Genomic DNA, 19,247 nt, shown 5'->3' with positions numbered 1-19,247 from the left:
AATTTTTCGATACTTGTAATTTAAATTACAGATAACCTATGAAATATGAAAAATACCAAATATGAAAAATCATTCTTGTGTAGTTACTCACGGTCATCATACCGATATTGCTTTGAAGATTTATAGGTAATAAAATAAAGAATATATTCATTTTTGTTTTCATAATTTGTATTTGTTTTAGATAAAAATTATAGATTTAATTAATAAGAATACTTTTTTAAATCGATAACTATTTATATTTGTTTTCAGTAATCGCATATTATTAATCATAACACATTTTAAAAAATTTGGATCACTAATAGCCATAAGCCGTGGATCTTCATTCAATCAGTATAATAATAGTACATATTCTACTAAGTAAGTAATATTATCATTATGTAACGTATCTATGGTTTCAAATTATTTTAACAATAAATGATAACATTGATTTTAGAGTATTGTTTGGGAAAGATGATGTTGAACTTGTGGCAGCTGCTCGATATATAGCAGAGCAAATTAACGTAGATAAACCATTATTAATTTCAATATCCTTAAAGGATTATGAACCAGATACTTTAAAACCTATAGTTGCAGCTATAAATGATATGAAAGAGTAAGAACCAAATATGAGTTTAATATTTGGTCAATTAGTTATTGGTCCACCTGGGAGTGGAAAAACTACATATTGTTATGCTATGACCAAATTTTTGGAGAAGCTTGGGAGAAAAGTGGCTGTTATTAATATTGGTAAAAGCTAATAGTATTTTAATGATTAATAGTAATTGAAACCTTACATTTGTGTATTTAACATTTGTGTATTTAAACAAACATACTATTATATTACAGATCCTGCAAATGAAAACATGCAATATACACCAACAGTAGACATATCTGAATTAATTAAACATGAGGAAGTAATGTCACACTATGGACTTGGTCCAAATGGAGCACTGGTGTATTGCATGGAATTTTTAGAAGCTAACATAAAATGGTTAATTACAAAAGTTTTAAATTTGAAAGATCATTATCTTATATTTGATTGTCCAGGGCAGGTTTGTGTTTATATACATACATAAATATTGTACTATTAAGATAATTACATGTTGTATTCATGTTTATTAATAGGTTGAGTTATATACACATCACAATTCAGTTAGTGTAATTGCCGAAAAATTAGGACAAAATTTAGTAAGATTATGCAGTGTACACCTTGTTGATTCTCATCATTGCAGCGATGCTGGTAATTTCTATATATAGTAATAATTATAATTAATTTGACAGACTTGTAATTAAGAAAGATATTATATAACTTTTTTTGTTATAGGTAAATACTTATCTTCTTTAATTCTTTGCACAACAACTATGTTAAAATTAGGTTTACCTCATGTTAATGTGATGACCAAATTTGATGAAATGAAAAAATTTAGTCACTGCCTAGATTTTAATATAGATTTTTATACAGAAGTGTTGGATTTGAACTATTTGCTAGATAAATTGGATGAAGGCCCTTTTACGTCAAAGTAAGATTTTCTATTGAATTTTATTATTTTTAATAAATTTCTATGAATCAATCCAAGTATAAAATTTTAAATATTTTACATTTATAGATACAAAAAATTAAATGCAGCATTTGTATCACTCATAGAGAATTATAGTCTTGTTAGCTTTATACCATTAGATATTTCTAATCAAACATTGTTATTACAAGTAAAAAATGCAGTGGATAAGGCTAATGGTTATATTTTTGGTGGTAACGAACCTCAAGATGTTCAAACTTTACTTGCTTGTGCTATAGGAGCAATGAGTGAAACTGAAAAAATGTCTACAATAGATGCTTATTTTTAAAGAATTTATTTTATAAAAATCATTGTTCTTCTTTTTTTTTCCTTTCCATATTGATATTCCTTAATATATTAATAAACGTCTATTTATTTAGTAAAATATATTAGGTTAATGAACGCAATTTTACTAACTACTTAACCTTTTGACTAGTCTATTTGGCTAACAAATATTTGTGCCAAGTCATCATAATCATATACCCTCTTCAAAAATGTATCCGTTAATTTTAATCCCGAAATTGTCTAAAGTATATATAATAATATTAAATAATATGCTGAAATATTTATAGACATGCGTTACGAAAAGTAGTACGTTCTATTTGTCTTACAAAGACAACTTTCTTTGGATTCTGTGACCACGAAAAGCAGCGCGTTTCAATTTTAAATTGAAAGGTAACATGTCCTTATTTATAGCGACAAAGAATAACTCGTATTGTTTTTTCGCTATGAAAATTACCACATTTCAGTAGTTCTCGCGAAAAACATGTTCCACTTGTAACTGTCAAAAATATAATATTAAATAGGTTGTCTAGCATTCTACTACAAGAATAAAAAGGTAAACGGTTCTTTTAAGTGAAATAAATGTCTTTAATAAAATAAGTAGAACTTAATCAAATATAAGCAAACTAATTTATTTAATTAATAATATTACTATAACATTGAATACATTTCCTTAAGATAAGACCTTTTAAGCACTAATGGTAATAAATTTTTTTTTTAATAATTGAATTTTTGTATCTTATATATTTTATAATCTATATTCTATAATATCCTACTTTGAGACGTACCGTTTGAAAATTTTCATTTACGTACCTTTTTCATTTGAATCTTCATAGGACAAATAAAACCTGCCACTCTTCGGCGTAATGTTCGAAATATGATATTGCTTGAGGTGTACTGTGAATCGTGCTCCTTATCGTGATTAATGTTAAACATGCTAGTTATTGATGGAAATGATGAAATGTGCTAGTCTTCACAAGACAAACGAAATGTACTACTTTCCGTAACGCACATCGTAACGTAACATCATTATAATGTTTATACAAAAATACTTACTATTATACCACTACGTAAGGGAATTAAACATAAAGGAATATCTATCGAAACACCAGGTTTCAATGTTCCTATCATTGTATTAGATATTCCACACCATGCTATAGAGCTACTTGATTCCAAACTTAACATTAAATCCATGCTTCTTTCACTAATGATAATGAAATAAAAATTTTAATCGGTACAACGATTAGAATTTAGAACTATTTTTCTTATCTGTATCATATATATGTACATGATATAAATACTTACGACGTATTTATTATATGACAATTAAAATTCACTGATTGTTCAAGGTATACTGTGAGAGGAATATTTTTCATTGTAACTCGTATATCACCAAATTCAGGTGCCTAAAATTAGGTAAAGGATTACAAATATGATATAATTACAAATGAAATGATAAACTACAAACCATTCTTTGCAATTGACTTGTTTGTAATCTTCCTCTTTCCCCTAAGTTACTTCTCCAAACAATATCTAACTTTCCAATGTTTGTTGCATTATGCATCATTTTTGGATCTTTCAATAAACTCAATTGTGGTTTTAAACAATATAAATATTGTCTACTACAATCAGTATCTAATATATTAAGTAATCCATAAATAGATTCTCCCTTTTCATTTGTATTTAATGTTGATACTAGAAATATAATAATTATTATACAAATTCAGTTCATAATCATCTAAATCAATCATTTTAAGTGAACCCACCACTAAATAAATGAGATGATTCAAGCGAAACCTTTTCTAAACAAATTGGGCCAGCTGTGAGATTCTGTATTTGTGCTTCCAGATATACTTCATCTGACTTCAAAAAGATTATACATATCATTTTAATCAATTATATATTGCTATTATAAAAAAATTATTACCATAATATTACCTCTGCATTGTAAAATTTTGTTTTAACATCTAATGGTTTTACCACTTGAAATTTAAAATATTTTCTAAATGATTGTGCAGTGCTACCTAAATTTCCTGGGGTATAAGTTACTTCGCATACTAATCTGGAAAAGTATACATTGATTAATAATTTACTCAACACATATTACAATTTTAATGGCTGGCCTCTTACATATGTGTGCCTATTTCTTTTACTTCATGGTGTATGACTTCATCAACTGTACTGTCAGGTGCTAAATCTTTCATTTCTCCACTATTACCACAAAGAGATATATTCTGTGTGCTTGTTTGTAAATCTGCCTACAATATGAAATATATTATCGTTTATAAGTTTTATATGACACATAATATACATACAGTTATTACATCTTATTGACTAATTTATTTGTACAATTAACTTACTTTAACAATAACATTCTTTACGATCTGATTGCTGCCATTATGTACACAAAGATAACTTGAAAATATTTCACCTAAATAAATGTTACTGAAAGAATATATATACATAAAATTTCGACATAAATTATTTTTTGTAAAATTATATTTAAATAAAACGATCATATACATATATTATTACATTGTATAATTATCATTGTTCATATATGAAGTATGGATAATTAATTACAAATTACGTAGCTCAAAAGCTTAAAATAAATTTTAATTATGATATATAATCATGTACATACCCAAAACTTTGCGGTAATACCATAAACTGTCCTACTGCAAGGGTTTCCATTCCTTGTAATGCAGTACAATCATTCTTAAGCTCATTATTTAAAGTATTACCAGGAAGATCTGTTGAATCACAAGTAATAACTACTGGACTTGCAATCATAGGTCGTGTTAATCTCATCACTAAAGATGATAAAAAATAAAGATACAATTATTAGTGCTATATGTTGTACACATAGTACTATATGATAGTCTTAGTCAATATATCAAAATAAACAATATGTTTTGTTTTCTTTTAATTTAAAACGACATCAAAATCGTTTTTATTACCTTTCAATTCTAGTAGATGTTCACTTTTTGGTTTAGTTTCCATTTAGATTGTGAAAGATAAATAGCAGAGATGTTTACAAAAATAAATCTTTATTAATGTCAAATGAGAATAGAGCTATCACTAAATGTCACTTAGAAAATACATATAACCTGCGCCTGTGATACATAATATACATAACATTCAATTCGATTCGATTTACCAAATCGATAGTTTAACAAAAAGCATTAGATTATCTTTAAAAATAGTATTTTAGAAGCATTCTGCTAATTTTCTTGATATTTGTTTTGTAAATTCAAAAATAGTTATAAGTATTATAATTGTAGAAGATCGAGAGAAACATGAAAGAAAACGATACAATACTTTCGATTTTATAGGACATTTATGATAAAAGATATCTGTAATAAAAATGAATACAGTCTATAATATTCGACAAAATGTTTAAATATTAAATATACTACATTTAACATTATAGCACGTTACAGCATATATAACATTGAAAAAAATAAAATTGAAAATTTTATAATACACTATATAATTCAAACTTGACAAGAGGGCGTACTTATATGATGCACCGTACACCGCGCCCTGAATGTGTCAACAAATGTATCATAATACATTTGTAATTCAAAGATTGAATGATCATTGATTTATTTTCAATTGTTTGAATAAGATATGTGTATGTATAATAGTATCACATATATTTTTTTAAACATTTGTTATTTGAACTAGTAGTTTCAGCTTCTCATTCGTAATCCTTATGTTCTGGAGATAAAGTAAAGAATGTATTGATCAAAAATACGATAACGAATAATGATTACATATTAACAAAACTTTTGTTACAAAACATGTGTACTATATCATACAAGCGTGGTATGTTTAAAGCCACATATGACACCAATTTATTAATTCATTACAATATGTAATAAAATGAAATGATCTTATGGAATGGCTGAATTGCATATAATTGGTCGAATTTCGTCCGCAAAAGATTTCACACAAACACGACTTTTATGCAAGTGGAGTTTTCATGCCGGTAATGGAATCATTATCATATAAAACGTTTATTATTATTTATTATCATATACTTGATAATTTTATTTTTTTCATAGGTAGTGGATGGAAAATTTTAGATGGTTGTGAAGAGGGACAAACTCAAGAAAGTTGTGATCTATATACAAATAAGCCAGTTTGGGACCATCCCATAGATGTACACTATACAACACAAACTCTTCAAAATTCACCAAAACTTTTGTTACAAATATTTCATAGAGATACACATGGAAGAGTATTATTTGGGTCATATGGTGTTTGTAATATCCCTTTATCTCCTGGATTGCATTCAATAAAGTGTCATACGTGGAAACCAATTGGTAGGTTGAATATTTTTTAATGAAATTTTATTAACACTTTGTTATATTTCATGTTTATTTTATTCCTAATATATAGGTAATTGGAAAGATAGATTAAGAGATAAGTTTTTGGGAATAACTTTACAATTAAAATCACCAAGTGTTTTAGTTAATTCCTTGGATAGATTTGAGTTACTTACAGAAAGTATGGGTACAGTAAAAATTGAATTGCATATAATTGCACGAAATTTTGAAAAATATGGATGTCATGTATGAATGTACATTATTTCAATATATCGTATAGTTAAAGAACATGGAATAAAAATTTATTTGTCAATAAATATATCCTAAATTATAAAGCATATAGAAACAAAAGTCAACATGTTTACAACAAAATTTATGTTAATGGTTTTATACCTTATATTAAATGAATCAATATATGCAAAGAAACTTGAAGAAATATTTACATGTATGAATGAAACAGAATGCGATGAACTAATGGAAAAGGACATTTTAGAAGAAACTTTAAGCACTACTGCTGAAAATATTTATAACATAACTAATAACATTATCAGTAGTTCTATGTATCCAACGCAAACTCCAAAAATTCAAATAATACCAACTACAGAGATGCCTCATAAAATACAGTTCAATAATGAATTCAGAAATCAAAGTGTATATAAAATGCATTCTGATATATGTGAATGTGATTTAACAGTAAATTTTTGTTTCTTAATACGTTATACAATTTTGGACTAAACACATAATTTTTTTAAATTAATTTAAAATTTTTTGTTTATATAATAGGTATCATCTTGTGACATTAATTGCTGTTGTGACAAAGATTGTAACAGCTTCCATTTTACTGTGTTTTCGTACTGTGAAAGTCATCAACCAGAATTATTTGATAAACGTTATTGTTATAATACAAATTTTATACAACGAAATAATACTCCATTTATACTTGAAAAATTGGCAAACAATCTCTTTTGTATTTTATATGATAATCTTCCACCTACTTATGATATTAACAATAAATTGGTAAGACTAGAATATATACATGTTAAATTACATTTTACTATAAAATTATAATTTTTATTTTACTTTATTTTATATAGGATATAAAAACCGAAAAAGATTTAAGAAAAGCAATAAATTCAAATAGACCAACATGGAAATGGGAAGACCAATTACATGTATCTGGATATAATACTTTTAGTCATTATCAAGATGATAGTGTTATGTGGATAGTATATAATAATTATATTCAACCTTTTGGTATATACTATATATAATGTTATTTTTATTAATATATTAAAATCTTATTAAATTAATATTTCTTTATCAATATCTTTTTTTTATAAATTTAGAAATACTACAATCTGGATTTACTCCATTGTGTTCTTTTAAGAAAACTTTAAAATATCTTCATGGTTGGAAAAATCAGTGTTTGCAAACTGAATTAATTAACACAAATAAGTTTTTATTTCCTATGGCATTTAATAATTTTACAGTTATAGTATCTCCTCAATTATTAAATGAAACATATATTCAAATATTGGATCAGGTATATAAAAGATAGTAACTATCTTTAAAAAGTTATATATCCAATAAAAAAGTTAATAACATTTAAATTTATAATTTCCAGGTTTGCCCCCAAAATGTATGTTTATCTTTAACTAGTTATTATTGTAAACATTATTGGAAAACTTGTAGCAATAATACTGTATTAGGATCATGTTCCAATGGAAAGTGTTATAACATTGTAACAGGTGTAAAGTACTTGATTGTTCACAATGGCTCTATGGGAATTAATAATGTTGATGTATATTTTAACATAGGTAATGTTTCTCGACATTTTTATCAACAATTTGAAGTAACTTATGAATGGGCAGAATTGGATAAAGAGAAAAGTTTCTTTCTGAGTGGTAATCCTGGTTATATTATTGGAAGACCTTTAATTATTGGCACCTTAAAAATAAATAAGACTAATAAGGTGGAAACTAGATACATCAATTTTAATAAAACTAGTAGTTTTTTGACATTACCTATAGCTACAAAAGCTGGCGAATGTAATAAAATCGACAGGTATACTCTTACCTTTGGAGAAGATATTAAGCTAAAGTGCTCTGTATTTATACACACTAATAATTTTAGTACAATGTCTTGTATAAAGTTACAAAATCTTACTATGCATTTTTTAATGAAAGATTCTCTATTTAATGTTACACAAACAGACCAGTACAATATTTATGTTGCAAAGACAGGCAATTTTTCCAGCGATGATATCACTGATTGGACACAAATTTTACTGGATAGAATACCACAAAATATTACAGTAGCACAGGTTGTTAATGGTCGTTTATATTGTTCAGGACTAATAACATCTATACATTTAAACATTTTATATTCTACTTTAAAAAAATCCGAAACATTAAACAATTACATTATAGTAGGGATTGGTATTAAATTTTCTGCAGAATCCAATATGTCTTGGTCTAAATGTTTATATGAAAACTGTTCAGATATACTTAAAACAGACATTATTAGTTATGTTACATTTCATGATATATCAAAGCCATCAAAGTATTACTTTGCAGGAGGACCTAACTTAGATGTTACTTTGCCATATGATTTTTTTTACCCTTTTTTGAGTAGTTCAACCTGTATTAAGTCAAGTATCTTTTTAATCAGTATAATATCGACTGTAGCTTTGCACAATTTATCTTATTGATCTTAATTATTAAAGTATATATTTCATTTTTGTACTTAGGATACATATTTATTTACTATAATATTAAAGGGTGATTTTAATTTATCTTAATAATTTATCTTATTGATTTCAAAATCTCAATGATTACACCAATTTGTTATCAAAATGTATGTTTCATCAAAGTACATAAGACACATATTACAATTTAAATTATGCACATGGGATACAATAAAAGTAATTTTACATTTGTAAATAAAAGAAGGAGAAATTGTATAAAATACTAAAATTGCTATTTTATGATACATTTAATTTATTTTATTCATGAAACAATGTGTGTTTAAAATAAATAAATGGAAAGTACTTTGTAATAGCTTGTTTCATTCCCCTAGTAATAAAAAATATACATATATTTATATTTTTTAATTTTTAATATTTTGTTATCGCCGATGTAATTAAAAATTTTTTTTCCGAATCTATTGTTCCTGAACCAAAATCTTTTCTGTTTTGTATTCAAATCTATGAATCGTTAACTAAGTCCTGCGAATCACTCGTAGATGCTGATAGACTATAGCAGTTTATATTTCGCGCCGATTTTCTTCCGTTTCTCGAAAATTAACCATTTCCGTTTTTCAAAAAGAAAAGTTTTTGAGTTGCATTATCACATGAGACAAAAAGTGGATACATTATTACAAATGAAGTTATTTGAACGCAAATATATTTCATATATTCCAAGACACAACATCCACGATCATAAAGTAGCTTTCTGTGTACCGTAGAATGGAAAAAGTGTAATTTATTATGAATATTTGATGCTTGGTAAAACATTCAAAAGTGCACTTACAGTCACTAATTGACGAAAAGAAAATGAAAGAAGAAACGTTTTTCTATAGTTACTGGTGTCAAAGCGGTGAGAAGTAATTTTGCAGCCTGATAATGCTGGATTGCACTTTATTAAAACCACCTCTGAAACTATATCAAAGTCGGGATGAGTTCTTTCTTACCTTGCTTACTCCTCAGTTAGTGTATCTTTGGACAACTACCTGTTTCAATTAATGCAACGATTTGAAAGTGTAGCTCTTCAAAAATGACCATGAAGTGAAGAATTGAATTGATAAATTTTTTACATCCAAAGAATAAGCTTTTTCCTATTGTGGAAATAAGAAAAGGTAATAAAAGCTAGAGATCATTATCTCAATCGAGAAAAAATATTTTAATAAATGTTTTCCGGTAAGAAATCTGCAAAGTTTAGTCAACGATTTTAATAGCATTTATCTTTATCTATGTGCGTATTATTACAGATACATTATCCGATGATTCAGTAATATTTTAGAATAATATTAAATGATTGGTTAAAAACTGCATCAAACGCATTTCAAAAGAATCATCATAATATGAAAGAAAATTTACTAATATAACGTTAACCAATAAGAGTCGTCCGTTTAAATCGTTCGCCAATCAAACTTGGTTTGTCTCTTCTCTAAAATCTTGCCACTATAAACTTGGTACAAGCTATATGTCTATGGTACGAGCTCCTGCAGCTGTCGTGTTGCACTATGGGACGTTGGGTTGTGCTTCGCTCCAATACAAGATGGCTGACACTTGTTAGTAGTGTATTTTCGTTTTATCGAATGTGTATTTTATAAAAAAATCAGTGCCTTCGTATTCACGTATGATGCGTGCATGTTTGTACAACTAGTACAGAAGTGCTCTTTCTTTTTTTACCAAATAGTTCCCTTATCATGTATTATCAAGAGATATCAAAATGTGCCGTGAAAGTGCTAGAGGCAGAATAATTACCCGTCACCAGCCATATTCATATGTGTTCTTTTGTTATGACAATTGTGATATAATTCTTGTGGAATATAGTGCCAAGGTGAAGTGATATCTCGCTTTGTTGCGCTTCTATTCCGTCACTAGTGTTTTGTACAAGATTCGTTCCACTACAAAATAGATTAAATGAAAGGTATGTATGTATTTGCTCTATCTTCGGTACGCCTATTCACGAGATATTCTTGAAACCGTATATTCGTGTATTTTCTCTTTTTTCGATTGTCTTTTTCTATAGCTCCTTGTGCTTACAAAGTATAAGAACCGACTGACCTATTAACCTGTTATATCGATTAACGTGATGTCATATATGGTTTCTTAGCTTTTCTTTGACATATTCTTCCAATTTTAGTTACTGTCATTGTTTTATAATTTCTTAGAATCGTATGATTTTCAATTGGCAGCCCTTTAATGATCGTCAATGACTGTTGCGATGTATTATTGAAATAAATCCTCGATTTTACCCTTTTATTTTAACATTGCTTTAATATAATTCTTATCCGCGTAATTCTATTGTTTACGATACCTCACATAAAAAGTCTTATAGTTCAGGGACGAGAATAAGCAAACTAAACATGGCAGTAACATTAGTAATGAAATTTAATCATAGTGCGTTGTTAGAAGAAAAATATTTCGGTTTAATTTGATGTCTTATGGAACTTTGTTTATTTTATTCTCAACATAATTTTTGGCAGGAATAAATATATAGAAAATTTTGGAATCAGCATTTTCTGTTTATTCTACTTAAATTTAAATATAATGATCTATATAATAACTTTAATATTGCATTTTATGCAAATGTTTTCACTTTTTTGAGGAGTAATATTTCGTTTATAATATATAGACGACATTTAAGAAAGAAATATTTTATATTAAATTTTTATAAGTACCAAAAAAACAAAATTTATCACAAATTAAATATTTATTATAATCATTCGTTATGAAAAAGTGATTTAATAAGTTGGTGATCTTGATATTACTTTGTTAACAAGAAAGAAAAATTGTTCAGAATGTCATTATTGCGCACGATTTGTTCGAAATTTGTCGTAAGAGGATTCGGCTCATGTTTTGCATAAAACATGTGTGTAAATTACCAATATGATATCGAAGTTACTACTAAACCGACCTTACGATAAATTGATGTGATGTATCACCAAGTTTAAATAAAAAATTGAAAATTTTCGATGACTATATTTGCTATTTATGACGAATGCTTTTAAGATGTATTACGATATAATATAATTTAATAAGTAATTTATAAGATTTTTATTCCTCGGTTTTTATCTTTCATGGTAATTTTAATTATATGATGATTTTATGGTAATTCCCTATGCAATTATTATAAAGAAAGTAATTTTCGTTTCTCGCATTACAACAAGTATAACTCATTGTAATTATTTTGAAATATTATTTTTAAAATCTATATAAAATGCATTATATTCTAAGTTCTTGTTTTATTATCATAATTTATTATTTATTAACGTGATATTTAATTTTTTAAAATGTAAATTATGGTGTATAATATCACATAATTTACGACTAACTCAATTAAATTACGAGTTGTAATTATTGCAGTTACTTTCTTTAATGAGGTATAAAATTATTTACAGATTACCATAAGTTCCATTAGATATTGAGAAGAATTTGTGGGCAAAAGAATAAAATCGCAAAATCGCATTGAAATGTTCTCGTCCTTAATTTAAACTAGGCATCGAGTGCATTAACTTCTTTGAACACTATGTTATATTACGGTATATCACTTATACGGAATTAATTATCATTTAATTTTCAGTAATGTTATACCGTTTCATATTTAGGCATTTATAGAAAACCTTTTTTCTTTTTAGTCGGATGTGCTTTAAACATTTTTTTATTATTTTAAATAATGATCGATATCGTGGAATAAAAACAAAGAATAAAAATCTTTTTTCTGAAAATGTAACGAGAAAATTCACGAAATCAAATATAAAATAATTTTCATGCTAATGAAATCAATTTGCTTACTTTTAGTATGATAATAATATTTAAAAGAAATTATTTGTACAAAAAATCTACTTCGTTAGTAAAGAAGCAATTATTATTCCATTGTTTACGTTCTATTAAACTAGCTTCAGTAGCTATAATAATCGATCTATAAAGGAGCATAACATGAAAATTTATACTCAACCATCTTATTAATGAGAACTGACAAATCATTAAATCTTCAAAATTGTATTTATGGTACCATTGAGTTATTTGTTTGTTAGAAGTTAATTAATTACACGCATTTTCTGTCAAAATAATCGATACGATTCCCGCGTATATAAATTGAAATGTCGTATACAGTTTTATTTTATTTGTCTTCACTGGACAAATTTCAGTGGGACGTGTTCTTAAAATATTTCAGTCGGATAAGGGTTAAATATGCATCTAGTAGGCCAGTCTTGTGCTATTTCAAGAATAACAAGTATAGCATCGAATATATCCTGATGTAATTATCGATCTTTTATAGGAAAGCAATTTTTTATTGAAAAAGAAAAAATGGATAAAGTATTGGATTCTAGAGATTTGTCTGTAAGAATACAAGTGTAATAAACATCTCGATATAAAAGTTCTCTTTTAAAGAATTACGATGTGCACAAAGCAAATCGTTAACTCTTTCTAATCGTGCTTCACCAATGATTCGATAAGCTTTTATAGTCATGACTATATAATTATCATAGTTATTAGAATCTTCTAGAATTATTATTTATATGAGACAGTTAATAATAAATCTGGATGGATTGTCTTTACTGCTGAAAGTACGAATAAATCTTGTAAAAGTTGAGTACTTCTTAGAAGACACGTCTTCTACATACGATACTTTTATATGTAATAAATATTATGTAGAAATTTAATTCTTTGATTGTTTTTTTTTTAAATAAGATAAACTGAAAAGGTAATTTTTTAATAAGATTTTATTGAGCGCGTTATTTCTAAAAAGCATCTTATATTACCAAAGAATTAAACAACGATTCATTTTTTCAATTTTACATTGTTCCATTAACAAGACTTCTTAAGAAGTTTCATTACTTTAGGTTTTATTATATGACAATTAATTGAAAATCGTACAACACATAAATTCGGCATATTGATGGACGACACAGTAATAATAATAATTAAACAGGGACGTAAAATATATATGATTATAAGCTCGTGAAAGTACACAGCAACGATAGACATAATCCCGTTGATAAGGGGACATGATTATTTATTAGCTTCGTACGCCGTAAATGATCAAACATCCTGCATTCGTTAAGGAGCAATTATTCTTCAAAATATAACAGTTGTTTTAATTCAGATACATATCCTCATTTTAAATCATGATCTGTTAATTAAATCAAAATATTTTTTATTCGACAAATTTGGTTGTCACTGTATTTTAGATGATTTTACAGATTTTATTCAATTTGTTTGTAAATCAATAGAATAAATTTGTAGAATTTTATATATTAGATAATTTCCATATTTTATTGATTTTGCATTGAGGTAATATTGCAAGTGAAAAAAATCCAATGATTACGTAACTTCCATAGAAAGAATTAAGTTCAAAGAGCAGATTTTCAGACTTGAAAAAATTCTGGTGAAAAGAAAATTTTGTTACATGTTAAATTATTAAACACTGAAAGTTTCCCTATGTTTTCTTTTATTGTTTTCTCAAAAAAATCTTAATTTTCAAATAGTCGACCATCTACAATATTCATTAATCTTATGTGATAATAAATCTTATTATTTGTTATTTTAATTTCGTTCATTCAATATCTAAGGATAGAATATTAATTATCACTATAACATATACAACATTCTCTTTATCATTTTTCTGAAGTCAATATCAACATTAATAGTTGTATTTTCTTAAAATCTTACATATCTTACATATGTAACTGGATTGCATATATATACAATCTCTTATTATTAATACAAAACTATCATTTTTTCCAGAAAACCTTCTTTATTACATTTCTATAAACATTTATATAACAAACTAAAAAAAATATTGTCGCATCTTGCTAAAATGATGTGAACTCTTAAGGGGTTAAAAACACGGTAAAACTCGTATTCCTACCTCTGCTGTTTAAAAGGGTCTACGAAATCGATGTTTCCCATCAACTGTATTTTCTCCCTACTTTTCTGCTGTTCGCGCAGAAGCTTTATTTTTCTCGTGGCAATTGTTCGAATCGCAGAAAGAAAGAGAATAATTGGAAAAAGCAATAGTTTATAGAATGACGATTATTCGATTTTCGAGTTGTTAATGTTATTTCATTTTGGTTGCAGGTCATACAGTCGTGCTGCAGCCGGGGCAGAGGTGAGGGGAGGCCAGGCGGAGATCGAAGAAGGGATGAATGGAACGGCGGCGTTGCGACGCAGCGTCGGGGGTGGCGGAGGCGCCGCCGGGGGTGGAACCGTCGAACCAGCACCCGTTGCCACCCTCGTCGTCTACAAGGACGAGGCCGGATACGGGATGAAAGTCTCCGGTGATAACCCTGTCTATGTTCAATCTGTGAAGGAAGGTGTGTTGTTGGAGTTTTAACATTCGCATATAGTCGGTTTTTAATTTTTAAAAAAGAACAGTTTAGAAATATGTTAATACATTGGATTATAATAATCATGACAAAATCGATTTCACTGGTGGCCTTAACAAAAGGGTTTAGGGATATGATATTACATATGTTGATCGAAATAGACGGTGGAAATTATACTGGCAGAATATATTGAGTATTTTTAGTGAATATTTTAAATAATAATGTGCAAGATATGAACCAGTGGAGCTATTATTATAATATACTGAATTTATATTATTTATTTTATCTTGTTTCGAAAATTTTAATAAATTATGCAAGTTTAATTTGGTTTGAATATTAGAGCGAATTTAGAGTCCTTATTTTTGTTATTATGTTTCAGGTATTTTGTTGAATCTTATAATTTATATATTCAATGTATATGTTACTGTTTTTGGTAACACATTATGTAGTTCTTAACGCATTTTGTATACATTAATAGCTAAACTGTTTAAAAAAGTGGTCGTTTTTATTGTTCAGAACAACGTATTATCATCTTCTTTTAATTACATTTAATTTATTAATTGTATTTATTTAGTTGTAACAGTAAGTTCACACAATACTGATGTTACAAGTTAGTAGCGTATTAATAGTACAAGTGCTACTACTAAGTATGATACTAATTGTCCTGAGTAATATAAAGTGATGACATTTCATCGAGTTATGTTCAGATACTTAACACATTTATCACTGAAATTAATTTATTTAATTAATGGGATGTAAAACAATTTAGCTTACGTTTAAACCAACATTGTAATTATGTTTTCACGATAAAAATCTTATCTTTTAAGAAATACTTTCAATTTATTTATAAATAATATAATATAAAATCTGTGCCAATTTTTATATAAAGAATTTTTTTTTCAATGCACAAAATTTATAATGGTTCACATACAAAATTATTTTTACATCATGTCTGTATTTGTATCAGAAAATTATTCAATCTTTATTCCAAATATTGTCTGTAAATTGTAAAGAGTGAAAAATGTTAAGCTATAATTTTTGTTAAGGAAATGGTTATTGAATTGTTCGAAAATTTTTCTAATACTTAAATGTCTCGATAAAGAAAAGAGTTAAAAGCAACAATGATATATTGTAGGCGGTGCAGCCGCGAGAGCTGGCCTTCACGCGGGCGACAAAATCATCAAGGTGAGCCTATTTCGAATTTACGTTATCGCAAAGTAACACTAACTAAGATATTTCCTGTGAAATTATCGATCAAATGTAAATTATGAACCGAAATATTTATTTTTGAAAATTTAAACGATCAATAAATGCGTACCATGTGTGAATTTAAATTACTTGTGTCTATAAAATGTGTATTTGCTACGATATATTTTCACTATTTATAACCATGATTGGTATTTCCAGGTTAACGGCGTGAATGTAATGCAGTCCACGCATACGGATGTTGTACAGCTCATAAAGTGTAAGTTTACATACTTTCTTTCTTTTCTACGACCTCTTTTTTGTTCTTTCTCTTTTATTTTCAAGACGTGGGTACGTTATTTGGCAGCGAAACGGAATAAATGTTTCTCTGTGAAGAGACCGACATATAGAATCGGACACTATCTAAATGTTAAAACGTTTCAAAGTACTTTTCATTATCAATAGCGGAAAGTATTAATTCCGTTATAGAAAGATTATAGAAAGATCTTGGTTTTGTACCAAATGATATTCATTATCTTTTATTGTTTAATATAATCAAAATTTGATCGCTTAATATTTTATTAATAACAATATTATTTCCTATTCTAGTTTTCCTTTATATACTCACGAATACAAAGGAGAAGAACATTTTTTCTCCATGATAGGATTTTCCCGTCGATTGAGCATTTTTACGTAGTCAGTCTAGTAAACTTATAATGTAAACACACATGGGGTAGTTCATACTTTCTAAGGTATTCTTATGTGTCGTTGATCATCACAAGGGGTGCGTATAATTCAATCTAGCTTAGTATAGGCCAGGCCATTGACCTGTATTTTATAAAAGTAGTAAAGTACTTAGGCGTTACGTTTTAAAAGAATTATCTTCAAAGTGACAAATTGAGACAGAAGAGTAAAATGGTTAATTATTTTTAGATAATAAAAGCATCTTGTATTTAGAATATTAATTAGATATTAAAAAAAAAGAAATGTAAATTGAATAAATCGTTTTATATCTAATAGAACTGTTTATAGAATAATTGATATCTTATTGACATAAATGATTTTCTGAACAAGATTAAACTGCAATTTAATTTTATTGAATTACATTACGATTCATTTATTCTAGCTCTCACAAAACTCTGTTCAATTAAGCGAAATCGAGTAAAAGTAGAGTCAAACCTCATATTGCTTTTCAATGTTTTTTGTTTTTCCATACTCAAACTGGTGCTTGATCAAAACCTGTCGGGGTATATTCCATGTCTGGAAAGCTTTTATCGAAATTGATCCGTAAAGCTCATCGATTTGAACGGGCAATGCAATTTAATTTGAAGCTGTATCACAGAATTGCGTAAAAAAAGAAGGAAGCGCGGAGGCTTCCGAAAGGAAGTTCATTCTACGTGTAGTTAGGATAATCAACGTTTGAGTATGCGAAACTCCATCGAGCAATCTGTCTCTGTCTTTTCTATAAATTAAAGCAAGTATCTAGAGAGATTTGTCAAGTGCAGTGACGCATGACCAACGTTTATATATCACAAAAAAAATCGAAAAAAAGAGTTAAGTTTGTTTGTTGTATTTGAGAAAAGAGACATTTATAAAGATCACGAATGATTGTCGGTGATTTTATCTTGGATATACCGACGTCAACGAAGCTTCTGTGGCGACGTTTCCAGTGATGTAAGCATGCGAGTTTATAGCGGTGACGGTTGGTTCATAGAGTCTATCTTCCTCCTCCTAACAATTCAGGTACAACACAATGACTATCAACGTGTCTTTTCCATCGTAGTTTTAACTGTGCTGTAATTCCACAAAATTCTATTACGTTTCAAGCATAACGCGTGAACGAAATGAAACGAGAGTTATTTCAGGTTGCGTTATTCCCTTTTATTTTATCACGTTGCGATTAGTTTCTCGAGATACTGGAGTAAAATAAATTTCTTTGTGTAGAAAGCAAATAGTTTTCCTTTTAAGTTGTGTTCATTTGTATGTTTGTATTCACTCTGTAATCATTATTGCTAGCTAATAATTGAAAAGTAAAATAAATAATTAGAGAGTTGTAAAAGAGTTTGTAACATGTAAAAGATTTCGAAACCGGATGCAATATGTCGCGTAATCTAACACTTTTTGAATGTGAGATGGTGTTGTGTATCCAAATCTAATAACTTTCCAAAGTACGCTAACTGTCCTACTTAATCATTTCATAAGGCAGCAACTCTTACACGTATTCAGATTTCGCTAGACTCATGAATATTTAAAATCGATTCAACACAAACATTTTTCAACAATTACAATAAAAATCTCATTTACATACCAAGTCATAACAGTATACCAAAGTTGGCGAAGTTTTTCCGCGTAATAAACGCACTTCTAAAGATGTATCGGTAAAATAATTTGGATTTGCAAATTAGAAAACTTGCAGATGTTCAGCGTGAGAATTACCGAGTACAAACAGGGTATAGACTAGTATGAGTATTTTAACAGGAATTAACCGTGTTAGAACGTTTTACTGGTTGAAGTAACTTTTGTCTTGTGAAAATAAATAAAGATAGTTTTATGAGGAAAGGCGTTCATGTGCAGAATACGAGAACATCCTTAACTGACCGTTATATCACTGCCATTTACAGCTGAGTCAATCTTTCCTTCGGGATTTTCCAAATCATTATGCTAATTTGTATTTCGATAAAGAAAGAGTGACGTTTCAAATATTCAATCATACAGAAAAATGGAAAGAAAAATCATCTTAATTTTACCAGATATAAAGTTTCAGGAAAATTCTAATCTTTTAAGAAGAAAATCCAATCTTGTATCATAAACTTTTTTTTTATTTTATAGATTAAAGTTCTTGGGTTAAGAAATT

The 19,247-nt window shown here is 27.7% G+C and overlaps 5 protein-coding genes across 8 annotated transcripts in view; 4 read left to right on the top strand and 1 right to left on the bottom strand.

Moving 5' to 3' along the window:
* The first annotated feature begins 31 nt into the window (after positions 1-31).
* Positions 32-1,828, top strand: LOC132907638 (GPN-loop GTPase 2). Its single transcript, XM_060960917.1, has 7 exons — positions 32-126; positions 250-357; positions 434-726; positions 826-1,031; positions 1,105-1,219; positions 1,304-1,499; positions 1,587-1,828. Exons 3-7 carry the CDS (start codon positions 606-608, stop codon positions 1,822-1,824), a joined length of 876 nt encoding a protein of 291 aa, XP_060816900.1. The 5' UTR covers positions 32-126; positions 250-357; positions 434-605; the 3' UTR covers positions 1,825-1,828.
* Positions 62-596, top strand: LOC132907926 (proteasome assembly chaperone 3-like). Its single transcript, XM_060961383.1, has 3 exons — positions 62-126; positions 250-357; positions 434-596. Exons 1-3 carry the CDS (start codon positions 62-64, stop codon positions 594-596), a joined length of 336 nt encoding a protein of 111 aa, XP_060817366.1.
* On the bottom strand, positions 1,815-5,082 carry LOC132907635 (trafficking protein particle complex subunit 13). The gene is made up of 10 exons (XM_060960915.1): positions 4,778-5,082; positions 4,462-4,630; positions 4,178-4,262; positions 3,948-4,075; positions 3,756-3,879; positions 3,584-3,680; positions 3,286-3,512; positions 3,123-3,223; positions 2,874-3,021; positions 1,815-2,060 (listed from the first exon to the last, which is right to left on the bottom strand). Exons 1-10 carry the CDS (start codon positions 4,818-4,820, stop codon positions 1,968-1,970), a joined length of 1,215 nt encoding a protein of 404 aa, XP_060816898.1. The 5' UTR covers positions 4,821-5,082; the 3' UTR covers positions 1,815-1,967.
* Positions 5,083-5,391: 309 nt separating this feature from the next.
* Positions 5,392-9,208, top strand: LOC132907925 (tectonic-3-like). Its single transcript, XM_060961382.1, has 8 exons — positions 5,392-5,811; positions 5,888-6,148; positions 6,225-6,397; positions 6,479-6,844; positions 6,935-7,168; positions 7,246-7,405; positions 7,498-7,694; positions 7,776-9,208. The coding sequence occupies exons 1-8, from the start codon at positions 5,724-5,726 to the stop codon at positions 8,859-8,861; spliced, it is 2,565 nt and encodes an 854-aa protein (XP_060817365.1). The 5' UTR covers positions 5,392-5,723; the 3' UTR covers positions 8,862-9,208.
* Positions 9,209-10,308: 1,100 nt separating this feature from the next.
* Positions 10,309-19,247, top strand: part of LOC132907625 (rho guanine nucleotide exchange factor 11) — a 33,753-nt gene continuing 24,814 nt past the window's right edge. For 2 of the 4 annotated variants that reach the window (XM_060960888.1, XM_060960886.1), the window contains exons 1-4: positions 10,311-10,803; positions 14,961-15,196; positions 16,344-16,393; positions 16,616-16,673. In XM_060960888.1, coding sequence (XP_060816871.1) covers positions 15,025-15,196; positions 16,344-16,393; positions 16,616-16,673 — 280 coding nt within the window. In that variant the 5' untranslated portion in view covers positions 10,311-10,803; positions 14,961-15,024. Of the gene's footprint in view, positions 10,804-14,960; positions 15,197-16,343; positions 16,394-16,615; positions 16,674-19,247 lie in introns of all 4 variants that reach the window. The other 2 variants (XR_009658229.1, XM_060960885.1) reach the window with 2 other exon arrangements.

This window comes from Bombus pascuorum, chromosome 6 (genome assembly GCF_905332965.1).
Source record: "Bombus pascuorum chromosome 6, iyBomPasc1.1, whole genome shotgun sequence".
NCBI classification, from domain to species: Eukaryota; Metazoa; Arthropoda; class Insecta; order Hymenoptera; family Apidae; genus Bombus; species Bombus pascuorum.
The sequence above is the reverse complement of the archived record's forward strand: the minus strand, read 5'-3'. Positions and strand labels throughout refer to the sequence as shown.

What these genes read in the sequence shown, in the direction of transcription:
- LOC132907926 (XM_060961383.1), top strand. Translation starts at nt 62, where the DNA reads ATGAAAAATCATTCTTGTGTAGTTACTCACGGTCATCATACCGATATT. An exon ending in ATTGCTTTGAAGATTTATAG is followed by an intron (nt 127 to 249) that starts GTAATAAAATAA and finishes ATTTGTTTTCAG; the next exon opens with TAATCGCATATTATTAATCA. An exon ending in AATAGTACATATTCTACTAA is followed by an intron (nt 358 to 433) that starts GTAAGTAATATT and finishes CATTGATTTTAG; the next exon opens with AGTATTGTTTGGGAAAGATG.
- LOC132907638 (XM_060960917.1), top strand. Translation starts at nt 606, where the DNA reads ATGAGTTTAATATTTGGTCAATTAGTTATTGGTCCACCTGGGAGTGGA. An exon ending in TATTTGATTGTCCAGGGCAG is followed by an intron (nt 1,032 to 1,104) that starts GTTTGTGTTTAT and finishes GTTTATTAATAG; the next exon opens with GTTGAGTTATATACACATCA. An exon ending in GAAGGCCCTTTTACGTCAAA is followed by an intron (nt 1,500 to 1,586) that starts GTAAGATTTTCT and finishes TTACATTTATAG; the next exon opens with ATACAAAAAATTAAATGCAG.
- LOC132907635 (XM_060960915.1), bottom strand. Translation starts at nt 4,820, where the DNA reads ATGGAAACTAAACCAAAAAGTGAACATCTACTAGAATTGAAAG. An exon ending in ATCATCTCATTTATTTAGTG is followed by an intron (nt 3,513 to 3,583) that starts GTGGGTTCACTT and finishes TTATATTTCTAG; the next exon opens with TATCAACATTAAATACAAAT. An exon ending in CCTTACGTAGTGGTATAATA is followed by an intron (nt 2,061 to 2,873) that starts GTAAGTATTTTT and finishes TATATACTTTAG; the next exon opens with ACAATTTCGGGATTAAAATT.
- LOC132907925 (XM_060961382.1), top strand. Translation starts at nt 5,724, where the DNA reads ATGGCTGAATTGCATATAATTGGTCGAATTTCGTCCGCAAAAGATTTC. An exon ending in CAAGTGGAGTTTTCATGCCG is followed by an intron (nt 5,812 to 5,887) that starts GTAATGGAATCA and finishes TTTTTTTCATAG; the next exon opens with GTAGTGGATGGAAAATTTTA. An exon ending in TCATACGTGGAAACCAATTG is followed by an intron (nt 6,149 to 6,224) that starts GTAGGTTGAATA and finishes CCTAATATATAG; the next exon opens with GTAATTGGAAAGATAGATTA.